General features: G+C 42.7%; 1 protein-coding gene across 1 annotated transcript in view; it reads left to right on the top strand.

Annotated features, from left to right (window-relative positions):
* The first annotated feature begins 1,921 nt into the window (after positions 1–1,921).
* The window catches only part of LOC114665889 (NLR family CARD domain-containing protein 4-like), a 52,819-nt gene continuing 41,748 nt past the window's right edge, over positions 1,922–12,992 (top strand). Inside the window, exons 1-2 of the mRNA XM_028820545.2 lie at positions 1,922–2,043; positions 10,541–10,637. Of these exons, the coding sequence (XP_028676378.1) occupies position 10,637 (1 nt within the window). The 5' untranslated portion in view covers positions 1,922–2,043; positions 10,541–10,636. The remainder of the gene's footprint in view (positions 2,044–10,540; positions 10,638–12,992) is intronic.

The raw sequence follows: 12,992 nt of genomic DNA, 5'->3' as shown, positions 1-12,992 counted from the left end.
TTGAGTCTCCTTGCTCCATCCCCGTGGTCCCCTCCTTATCCAGGGCGGTTGTCCCCTCGCGGCCCAGGGGACGTACAGACTGCCTCCCGGTCCTTCCAGGCGTCCCAGCTGGGTCTGGCCCCCAGCCTCCTGCCACAACATTAATTTGGTTCTTTGAGCTTTAAAGACATTCCTAATATGCGGCCAAAACAGAAATCTTGAATGTATTGTAGTCTACCTATTAGGATACTAGAAAACCTGGGGTTATTATGTGCAGTAAGAGTCCTGTTATCATCTGTTCTTGATTATTTATGGTATCTATTATGGATCTAAATAAATAAAGGTTCTTTCTGGAACCTTCAAACAGATGGTTCTTTTGGGAAACAAGAATAGTTCTCCAATGCCATCATCACTCTGAACAACCATTGTAGCACCTTTATTGAGTGTGCATGGAGTCTGCATGTTCTCCTTGTGTCTGCATGGGATTCCTCCAGGTGCTCTTATTTTCTACCACAGTTGACAATGCTAAATTGGCTATTTTGTGTGTGTGTGGGTGTGTGTGTGTGTGTGTGCGCTCACCCTCTGATACACTGGCACCCTGTCAAGGGATTGCTCCTACCTTATGCCCTAAAGGCTTCCTCGTGACCCTACTCAAGACGAAGTGAGTTTGGAAGAAGGACAGATTTTCTTTTATGTCTGCTCTTAATCTTGTCAGGCTTTTTAAGAGTTGGCTATACTCATGCCTGGAAAGCTTATGTGGTTGGATGTGGAACTAGGAATTTCATTGTACTTTATACACTTTAAAGTACTACCAAGAAGTAAAAAAGTTTTTAGTTGCCATTTAGAGGCAGGTTACTGGGGTGAAGTGGGTGGGGACTTAAAAAAAGGCCCCTGCAGCCTGCGGAGTGCGCACCACCTCCCCAAACCCGACACAGAGAGACACAAAGCAAATCCAGCAACTCACATGGCTTTTATTCAGCTGTGGGAAATGCTTCCCAATCATTGCTCACCAATGCACAGTACAATAAAGCACCATAGCTCAATAATAAAGCACCCAGCACTTTGTCTTAAGTCTTCTCTCCTCCTCTGACTCTGTCTCCGTCTTTCTCCTTCTGCTTCCACCCCTCCTCCAGCAAGCTTTGTCCTCCACCTGCTGACTCTTGGTCCCTGATTAGTGGCAAGCAGGTCCTTTTAAGTAATCCCCGGAAGTACTTCTGGTGTCCCTATGGCTTGGCCCGGGAGCTCTTCCAGGTAAGCCTGGAGCCCCACAAAATAGGACTCTCCATTCCCTGCAGCACCCCCCCTGGTAGCACCCACGGTATCCAACAGGGCTGAGTCACAAAACTGATGTCCTGTGGGAAACCGTTGCACTGCCATCTAGCGCTGTGGGAGAGATAATGCCCTATGCATGCTTTCTTCCCTCCAGGTCCTTCCAATAAGGAGGTGTCCCAGCCAGGTAAAGGCTCTGGCCATCCCTCACACCTCTCACTACTACTTCTACAACTTACAACTGACAGCAAAGTTCTACAAGTACTGAGCTATACCTGGTGCTTTAGTTTTATTTATTGTGAAGATGATGGAAGTGATCTGTTACATTGAGTCATTCTTAAATGGAAACACTGAACAAAACCATGGATGGTGTGATGGTAGGTGATTATTTCTGAATATTGTGTTTTTTACTGTAGTACCCTGCTTGTTTGTTGTCATGAAATATGCTAACCTGTTTATAGCCTGGACTAAAGGCACCATAAAACTATCAGGACGCTGACGTGGCCGACCCCCCCAAGTCTTATCTCGGTCTGTCTTTTATGTGCCTGTCGTCTAAAGGTCCGATCATATTCACATGCCCTGCCCTGGCTTCTTCTGTTTGCTTTATTTTATGGTGTGTGTGTGTGCGTGCGCGCGTGTGTGTGTACGTGTGCGCGCGCAGCTTGAAGCGATTAGAAAGAGGAAGTCGCGCATTTCATATTCGCTTCCGTGTGTTATACTTCCCTGAAGAAATAGGAGATAAACAAAAAAAAAATTCAGAGATGCAAACATTGACATTACTTTTGCTTTTCACTTGTAAGTCTGATTTTTGTATTCTTTTTATTTTGACAGTGATTGTTGTAGTTAAAGGAAATGATTTGCTTGACAGCATATAGAAACGCGGATAATAACCTGTGGAGTCTGAGGAGCAACCAGCGTTGGTCTCTGCGTATTCGTCGAAATGATACATTTTGCTGTGAATCACTTCATTCAGCTTCTCCGTATATTCGCTAGTCGTTACGGTTCGAAGAGGGAGGCGCATCGATCGTCTTAACCTATCAGTCGGCGAGTTTAGGGTGTTAGGTAGGGCAGCCAGCTCTGGAGGCACGTCCGACCCGCAAGAATAGCGTTACAGTCATACTGTCCTAAAAGACGTCCGCTCATGTGTAACCCGAAAAAATGAAGTATGTAATATTATAGTGAACAATGAAAAAGAGATCACAGTACAGCTAATTAATACTGAAATGGTTTATAGCTCTCCCGGACAGTAAATAGCTAACGGAGGAAAGAACTGCAGCGGGCTGAAATAACTAAATTGAACAACAGTTATTAACAGTTTTGATTAAAAGTCCCAAATAAGAAAATCGATACAATTCTGGGACCCAAAAAGAGGACTACCATAATGACAGTTGAGCTGTATGAAGACAATTAACAATGGGCACATATTAAACAATAGTAATTTTTTTGTTGTTGGTGTTGACATCCAAGCATATATCTCACATGAATATTATTGCTAAAAGAGAAATTTGAAAAGCAAACAAATTGTAGTGTCTCATTGATGCTAGAAAAGTAGGAGTGGAGTCAGCACTCTGCGGAATGCTGGTGGTAGAGTTAGCCCTGAGAAGGACCGTTGATTTTTTCAGTGGCTGGACCTGCTACTGCTTTCATGGTTCACCTCCTCCACACTTCTCAGGTCTTCTGCAGCTCTGCGTGCCTCCGTCTGTTTTATCCCATTGCCTGCGCATGTATACCACCAGCCTCACCTCATCCCCTCACCCGGGGTCAGAGGCCACCCATTTACCAGATGCTGACCCCCGATTCCAGGGTCAACATCCGAGGTGTGCTGGTGGCCAAGCACACAGGCCGATGGGAAATAGCAGCAGGGACACGCATTCAAAGTGCTCTTTAAGTGCTGGGTCTGCCCTGGTCTTTTCCATCAGCATCAGTCCCAACACTTCCTCCTCCACCTCAGGGTTGGCAGGTTCTTAAAAAATTATAGCCCAAGGACAGCTTATAAATAGCTTTGGTCCCAAAGAAATAGCTCAATAACTGACATAGCCAAAGTTACACACCGGAAAGTGGTTAGGGCCATTGATAGTGAAGGATCAGGTATATACCGGACAGTTTTGGGGGAGGACCTAATACGTATACAAGTGTGAAGTGTGGATGGATAATAAACATGGTAATAATTTGGAGCAATGGGGTGTTTTAAAAAGCAGCCCAAAATACATTGTTGAACTTTTAAAAGTAGCCCAAACTACACAACCTGCACAAGCCCATTTTATTTCCCACGGACACACCGATCAAAATTAGCCCAAATTGGTGGGAAAACTGTGTACCTGACAACACTGCTTTACCTCCATGCTCTCAAGAGCTGCTTTTATGGCCATCTTCCCCAGGTATTCCTATCCCTTTTGACAGTCTGCAGCTAACCTCATAAATGTGTCCCCCTTAATGTCTGCTCCCAGGGTAATTCAATACCATTAATAAAACAATAATTATTATTCAAAATCGGGAATACGTTATTGAGGTGTGTGTCACTGCCAATGTAAATGCTTAATTTCAACTTTAAAGTTTATCATTTTTCTTTATAATGGGTGCAGCATGAGGGTGTGATGATTTCTGAAAGGACTGTATTAAAAATAATCATTGCAATTTGTTTACCTTGTCTTAAATAACATTCTTTTAATGTTTTTCTTATGAGCTCCAACATTAGTACATTCTCCTGAATGAGTTTGCAGATTATTAAGCATATTTCAGTTTTTAAAAACCAAAATGGAAAGAGGGGCATCAGATATACGGGTATGGGTGCATGGTGTGATAAACTCCCAAAAATCCATTAAGTGAGGGGACTTGACAATATATTTGGGGGCTTAGTCCAACTAAATGACCCTGTGGAGCAGTTCCTGGGTTTTCATATAACAATTCAATAAACTAAGTACCAAATGTTAGTCACGTAGATAAAGTTATGCACGATTTGTATTTTGATAAATCTTGACGATGACTTAGGTGAACAGTTCAGTCTAAAATGTTTAAGGCTGCCAATTGACTTTCTGCTGAACGCCGAAGTCCACTCTACAGCCAGTCTCACCCTTTTGATATGTTATGATGTTCTTGCAGGTGTCAATGGTCCAACAAACATATTCAACACTATTGGTAGATTTAAATTTATAGAACCAATCTAAAATAGTGTTAAGAGAAGGAATTCATCATCCCTGAGGTGCGTCAAATTTAATACAAAAATCTTCATCACACCTCTGTTACAGATTTACTGTAGATTCAGTGCATGCCATAATGGATAAATGTGCAATAAGGCACCAACCAAATTATACATGAACATTAAACAGCATAAAACACTGAGTGGCACCATATGTACCTCCACCATATTGTGCCAGCCTCCATGATAACTGAAAATCTTTACATTCTTGTGCTTTTTGATATCTCAGACTAGAGCACCAGGTCCCCTCAAATGCTTGTTACTGACTATCTCTGCATCAAAGAGCCTGTATGTCTGGTCACTATTCAAGGAGTGGGTGTAGAGGTGGTCCAATTCTACAAGTATTTGGGGGTCCGCATTAATGACAGGTTGAATTGGTCTTGGAACACAGAGGAACTGTAGAACAAGGTGCAGAACAGGCTCTTTTTTCCTTAGGAGACAGCATTCCTTTAAAATGGGCTGTGACATCCTTGTCATCTTCTATAACTCTGATGGTCAATGCGATTCTCTTCTCTGTGGTGCATTGGGCTGGTACCATGACTTCAAGTGAGGCCCACCAAATCAACAAGCTAAGTAAAAGGGCAAGGCTCAGTTATGGGATACATACTGGACCACCCGGAGGTTGTAGAAAAAGACAGAATTAAAACAAAACTGAGTGCCATTATGAACAATGCTACACATCCTCTCTGACACACTAACACTGAGGATGTGTAGCTCCTTTATACCAACAGCAATACATCTGCATAAGGCCTCACTGGGACCGAGACTGCCAAGTCAGAACTTACATTTCTTTTTTAATTTTCTTGCCTTACAGTTATCCAGTGTATGTACAGACCAAAGTGTGTGTATGTACAGTAATCCCTCCTCCATCGCGGGGGTTGCGTTCCAGAGCCACCCGCGAAATAAGAAAATCCGCGAAGTAGAAACCATATGTTTATATGGTTATTTTTATATTGTCATGCTTGGGTCACAGATTTGCGCAGAAACACAGGAGGTTGTAGAGAGACAGGAACGTTATTCAAACACTGCAAACAAACATTTGTCTCTTTTTCAAAAGTTTAAACTGTGCTCCATGACAAGACAGAGATGACAGTTCCGTCTCACAATTAAAAGAATGCAAACATATTTTCCTCTTCAAAGGAGTGCGCGTCAGGAGCAGAGTCTGTCAGAAAGACAGAGGAAAGCAAACAAATCAATAGGGTTGTTTGCTTTTAAGTATGCGAAGCACCGCGGCACAAAGCTGTTGAAGGCGGCAGCTCACACCCCCTCCGTCAGGAGCAGGAAGAGAGAGAGAGAGAGAGAGAGACAGAGTTTGTTTTTCAATCAAAAATCAATACGTGCCCTTCGAGCTTTTAAGTATGCGAAGCACCGTGCAGCATGTCGTTTCAGGAAGCAGCTGCACAAAAGATAGCAACGTGAAGATAATCTTTCAGCATTTTTAGACGAGCGTCCTTATCGTCTAGGTGTGCGAACAGCCCCCCTGCTCACACCCCCTACGTCAGGATCAGAGAAAGTCAGCGCAAGAGAGACAGAAAAGTAAGCCGGGTAGCTTCTCAGTCATCTGCCAATAGCGTCCCTTGTATGAAATCAACTGGGCAAACCAACTGAGGAAGCATGTACCAGAAATTAAAAGACCCATTGTCTGCAGAAATCCGTGAACCAGCAAAAAATCCGCGATATATATTTAAATATGCTTACATATAAAATCCGCGATAGAGTGAAGCCGCAAAAGGCGAAGCGCGATATACCGAGGGATCACTGTATATTTATTTACTTATTTACTTATCTACCTATCTTATGTATTTATTTATTTAAAGAGCTTCTGTAAAAAGACAAATGTTCTCCTGCGGACTAATAAAGTATCTATCTATCTATCTATCTATCTATCTATCTATCTATCTATCTATCTATCTATCTATCTATCTATCTATCTATCTATCTATCTATCTATCTATCTATCTATCTATCTATCTATCTATCTATCACAGAATTACACACAGAACTAACAAACTCTGCTAATTTAAGAAATACTGATATTAAGAATAACAGGAAAACAAAACAACCAATGTGAGTGTGAACACTAACAGCAGTTATCTGTTCAGGATCTTGTCTCAGCAGCTCTTGCAGTCAGCACTGCTTGAATGAGTCCCAGAATCTGCAGTTGTGGGATGTTATTCCGTTGCTGCAGAATTGCCTGACCATTGATCATTTGTCTGGTTGCGGGCCTGACAAGAGAAAGGAAAGTAAGATTAAATGTGTTGTTCTTTTTCATTATTTTAATAAACCTCAGAAGGAAATTGCTCTTCACCTACCGCTAAACTGCAAAGGGGTAAAAATCTTTTCTCTGGGCCAGGTGTTGGCTCTCTGCGCCTCTGCCTGGATATTGTAATCTAGGGCATCCCAAAAGTGCTCAATGGGGTTAGAGGAGAAACAGAGGTTAGGAGCATGCACTGATACAGCACATTGCTGCACCCACCACATGACAAACCAACTCAGGATCCCAGATCAGGACCCGTGTTTATCCGTGCAACGGGTGACACCTCAGCACCACACTAGTTCAGATGGATTGGAACAGTGTGAGGTATTTTATGGTGGCTGGAGTGCCAATTCTGCCACCAACCCCCAGGTACTTCCCTGCAGGTTGGAGGGCCTACTTGAAGGGCTGGATGCAGATTAATGTCATACCCAGGATGGAGCAATTGCAGATTAAGGGCCTCTCTCGGAGGCCCAACAGAGTAGAGTCACTTTTGGCGTTTATGGGTTCTGAACTGGCAACCTTCTAATTACCAGTGCAGATCCTGAGCCTCAGAGCCACCACTCCGCCACACCACAATGGGGTTAGGATGAGGAAAAAATACAGGACATGGCAGCGCCTACACATTGGCATTCATTCTTCTGGGCACTTGCAACCTCAGTGACTCTGTGTGGCCTACTTCTAAAAGGAGTGAGGAGAGAGCATCTGAGAGGTCATCTTGCTCAGAGTTCCTCACTGATTCTGCATGCTGTCAGTTTCAGCAGCATTACACATGGCAGATCCGTAATGGTCTAGATTGAAGTGGTAGTTTTGCTGTGGTGTTATTTTATACAAGGGCAATTATACAGTACTAGCCAACCAGCGGCGTAGCATATGCTGCATAATTATGTATTGATGGGTGAACACTTCCTGAACGACACAGTTGTCCATATGGGGTGGCATTGAGGATACGACTGTGAGTGAATGAAAAGATGGACCTCTGGAGAGAGCAACATACAATTGTCCGTGACTGAAAGCGGGATCGTCTGTGACGATGGAGGTCACGCTGGTGAAAGTTACTTCGCCGGTAGGGATAAGTGTCAGTACTTGTTCATTAAGGTGTAGTGAGTCTTCGTTGTTGACGCTTAATATAGCTTGCGTACTGAGTTGTTCCGGAGTCACAGTTGAGAAACACTTTTTTAATGTCTTTTAAGCACAGGGAAAAAATGAACATGTGAAACATCCGTAATGTAATAAGCCACCAAGAAAAGTAACATTGCAACAATGCACGCTACAACCCGATCGCTGTAAACAGAAGTGAAAACAAAATCGAGCCTGGTGCATTCTTTAACTGCCTTGTGGCACAGTGGTAGTGCTGCTGCTTTGCAGTAAGGAGACTGTGGAAGATTGTGGGTTCGCTTCCCGGTTCCCCCTTTTTGGATAGCGCTTTGAATACTGAGAAAAGCGATATATCAATGTAATGAAGTATTATTATTCTTATGCATCCAGCCCCCTCTCTCTCGCGCGCGCGCGCGCACGTGTGTGTGTGTGTGTGTTTGTTTCTCTCTCTCTCTCGCCTGTATGTGTGTGTGTGTCTCTCTCGCGCGCCTCTGTGTGTCACTGTCTCTCTCCCTCTGGCTCACTTGCTCGCTGCATGTGTTCCTGTAGGCATATGCCGCATAATTATTTATTGATGGATGAACACTTACGGAAAAACACAGTTGTCTTAAAGGGGTGGGTTTGAGGATACAACAGTAAGTGAATGAAAATATGGAACTCTGGAGAGAGCAACATACAATTGTCTGTGACTGAAAACTGGTTTTGGCAGATACATGCATATCTTTTTGAAAGTTTGGCCCTGTGCCTTATTAATTGTCATCGCAAAGGCCAATCTAACAGGAAATTGTCTTCCTGTAAAAGTAAAAGGCAAATTATCTGCGACAAACAAACTGTTTTACACGCTGCATACAGCGAATCACATCCGCAACAAACATGCATCTTCATAGATGGTCCTGCCGCGTCCACCCTCGTTCTCAAAGCATACACACCACCTGGTCATGTGCCCGCTCGCAAGAGCAACTCACAGAGACCCGCCCACCAACTGTAAGACCATGGCCTGTAAAACAGTTTGCGATGGTGGACGCGGTTGTGCATTGTAACCGAAAGAATAATGAAAAGTCAACGTGGCTCAGAGGTGCATGTGGACTGTAGCAGAGACGAATGCGAATGACGCCGTGTTTTGTGAGTTGCTGTGTCCAAGTTGGTGGGCTTGGCTCTGCGAGTTGTCGTCGTATCCAATGGTCTTAGAGTTGGTGGGTGTGGCTCCGTCCTGCATGCTCCATGGGTGTCTTGCTCGCTGGCGGCTTAGTGAATTATATATATATATATATATATATATATATATATATATATATATATATATATATATATATATATATATATATTGGACAGTCATTTATTCCTCCAGTCTGCTAAAGCCACAACTGCAATCAGGAAATGTAGAGCAGTTTAATCCACCATATCCAGCAATACTGGCAAATGATTGCTTACCTATAGCATGCCAGTGGCCCTCTCCCTTCCTTCTGGTGACATTCACTGCAGAGAAAAGTGGCCAAGTGTGGCATTTGACTTGCTGTGACATATGGCATCTTTGAGGGTAAGCTGATTGAGTGTTGTTCTGTCTAGAGCACATTTAGCAAAAGTGTACCTGGTGAGCTTTCATGTATTTGGCAAGTTGCAAAGCCTCACTGCACAAGCTGGATTGCTGGTCAGTGGGCTAAAACAAGCTGATCATGTTTTGTGAAAGTAGACAGAACTGTAGGTTTCTATCCATCCATCCATTTTCCAACCCGCTGAATCCGAACACAGGGTCATGGGGGTCTGCCGGAGCCAATCCCAGCCAACACAGGGCACAAGGCAGGAACCAATCCCGGGCAGGGTGCCAACCCACTGCAGGACACACACAAACACACCAAGCACACGCTAGGGCCAATTTAGAATCGCCAATCCACCTAACCTGCATGTCTTTGGACCGTGGGAGGAAACCGGAGCGCCCGGAGGAAACCCACACAGACACGGGGAGAACATGCAAACTCCACGCAGGGAGGACCCGGGAAGTGAACCCAGGTCTCCCAACTGCGAGGCAGCAGCGCTACACACTGCGCCACCGTGCCGCCTGTAGGTTTCTATTCCAGAAAATGTTTTTTTTCACCTATTAGTATATATTTATTTGATTATGTATAATTAGGCTTCCTACCCATCACTCATAAATTCTAACCTCAGTCAGTTAGTTTACATGCACACACATAACTGCCAGTAAACTGTTTCTCTAACCAGAATAAGCAGGTTTCTGTGAATAACCAGGTTATTGAGGCACATGTAAATGGCAGTCTTGTTGTACTTGCTCCTCTCTATTTTACAACTGCTTTTCTTTTCTTTCTCATTTCTGTTACTGGCCTTTCCCCATCTCACTTCTTTCCATAAAAGATGACATTTTAAAGACCAGTTTTACATTGTGGTGCACTGCTAAGTGCTGCTGTCTCACAGATCTGAGGTCCTGGGTTCAGATTCTGCGCCCAGTCAGTGTGTGTGTGAGGGTTTGCATGTTCTCCATGTTTTTTTATGTGCTCTCCTAATATGTCCACAAAAAGTCACTGCTTATTAGGTTAATTGAAGATTCTGATTTAGTATAAATGAGTGTGTGTGAGGTAATTCTTCAGTAGATTGGCATTCTGTTGAAAGACAGACCCTATGTCATCTCTGGAGCTGCCGGGATAGTCTGCAGTCCATAAAGAACTTGAACTGGATTAGGTGGATTGAAGAATGTCATGATAGGTCTGACTGTACTTTTGTCTATTTTGCAGAATTTGAAGTCAGACTCCTGCAGATGAATGCATAAGCTGCAGCAATTTCTCTACATTCTGGATCGCCTTGTCTAAGACCACAAAATTGATCGGAAAAGTAAGTGTTCAGAGATTTGAATTAAAATGCTGAATCAGTTTAAGGAATTTGTATTCTCTCTTTTACATACTAAACTTGAATGTTGTTGATGAAACCATTTCTGGTGTTGTACTGTGTAGTACTTCCAAAAATCTCTGACTTGCTTGAGAGGCCCACCTCCGTTTTACTTTGGATATCTTTTTCTGGCCACATTACATTGGAACATTAGAACACTCTAGACGAGAATAGGCCATTCAGCCCAACAAAGCTCGCCAGTCCTATCCACTTATTTGTTCCAAAAAAACATCAAGTCTAGTTTTGAAAGTCCCTAAAGTCTTATTGTGTACTACACTGCTTGGTAGCTTACTCCAAGTGTCTATCGTTCTTTGTGTAAAGAAAAACTTACTAATGTTTGTTCAAAATTTACCCTTAACAAGTTTCCAACTGTGTCCCCGTGTTCTTGATGAAGTCATTTTAAAGTCACAGTCTTGATCCACTGTTCTAATTCCCTTCATATTTTTAAACCCTCTTAATCTTCTGTTTAAACTGTATAGGCTCAGCTCTTTTAATCTTTCCTCATAATTCAACCCCTGTAGCCCCTTAATCAGCCTAGTTGCTCTTCTCTGTCCTTTTTGTAGCCTGGAGACCAAAACTGCACACAGTACTCCAGATGAGGCCTCACCAGTGCATTATAAAGGTTGAGCAGAACCTCCTTTGACTTGTACTCCACACATCAGGGTGCTATATAATCTGACATTCTGTTAGCCTTCTTAATGGCTTCTGAACACCTGTCGGGAAGTCGATAGCTTAGAGTCCACTATGACTCCTAAATCCTTCTCATAAGGTGTACTCTCAATTTTCCAACCGCCCATTGTGTATTCAAACCTAACATTTTTACTTCCTATGTGTAATACTTTACATTTACACTGATGCTCTGTGCAAGAGAGGACAGAGCCGACTATACTTCCTTTGAAGGTTGGTGTCTTTCAACATCTGCAATAAGATGCTACAGATGTTCTATCAAACGGTTGTGGTGAGCGCCCTCTTCTATGCAGTGGTGTACTGGGGAGGCAGCATAAAGAAGAGGGACATCTCACGCCTGGACAAACTGGTGAGGAAGGCAGGCTCTATTGTAGGCACGGAGCTGGACAGTTTGACATCTGTGGCGGAGCGACGGGTGCTGAGCAGGCTCCTGTCAATCATGGAGAATCCACTGCATCCACTGAACACTATCATCTCCAGACAGAGGAGCAGCTTCAGCAGCAGACTGCTGTCACTGTCCTGCTCCACTGACAGACTGAGGAGGTCGTTCCTCCCCCACACTATGCGACTCTTCAATTCCACTTATCGGGGGGGTTAACGATAAAATTGTACAATGTCATTGACAATATGACTATATTGTTATACCTGCCTTGCACTCTCCACCTTGCACTTTTTAACTTTCACTGTGTTTTTATCACTCTTTAATTAATATTGTTTTTTATCAGTATGCTGCTGCTGGAGTATGTGAATTTCCCCTTGGGGATTAATTAAGTATCTATCTATCTATCTATCTATCTATCTATCTATCTATCTATCTATCTATCTATCTATCTATCTATCTATCTATCTATCTATCTATCTATCTATCTATCTATCTATCTATCTATCTATCTATCTATCTATCTATCTATCTATCTATCTATCCTGACATTAAGTTTCATCTGCCCAAGCCTGTATGCTATCCAAGTCCTTCTGTAATGATATAACGGATTCCAAATTATCTGCTAATCCACTCTATCTTGGTATCATCTGCAAACTTATCCAGCTTGTTACTTATACTTTTTAAATTTTCATCAAACATTATAGTTAGGTATAGTTAGAAGGTTAACTTTAACCTCCATTGAAGAAGGTTCTAAATTATTACAAATGTAGAATGCAGCATGTCTGCATAAGTGAGTGCTATGATGAATTGGCACCTTGGCCAGACTTGTTTTCTGCTTTGCAACCTTTGCTCCTGTGTCTCCTGAGACCCTGTATTGAAGTAACTGTGATGGAGAATGTTATGTTCATGGAATCTCTGTATATATATTTTCCACATGGGCTATCTCCAGGTATTCTGATACAGTTTAGGTTAAATGGTTTCTGTAAATTAGCCTATTATGAATGGGTGGGAGTGTCAATACGTGTGCCATAAATAGAAGTCTCCTTTACTTTGGATGTTCCCAAGATTTGCTGTTGTTTTCTGCGTCTTTGTAATGAAAAAATGGTCAACTAAATAGTTTAATTGATTATCTCTATCTGTATCTATATAAATATATGTAAAATCTAGCATCTGTCTGTCTGTATGTCTATCCACTTTTCATGAGAACTACTTAACAGATTTACATCAGGTTT

The sequence above is a fragment of the Erpetoichthys calabaricus genome, chromosome 15 (assembly GCF_900747795.2).
Source record: "Erpetoichthys calabaricus chromosome 15, fErpCal1.3, whole genome shotgun sequence".
In the NCBI taxonomy this organism is placed as follows: Eukaryota; Metazoa; Chordata; class Cladistia; order Polypteriformes; family Polypteridae; genus Erpetoichthys; species Erpetoichthys calabaricus.
Note: the sequence above shows the minus strand (reverse complement) of the source record. Positions and strands in the feature narration are given on the sequence as shown.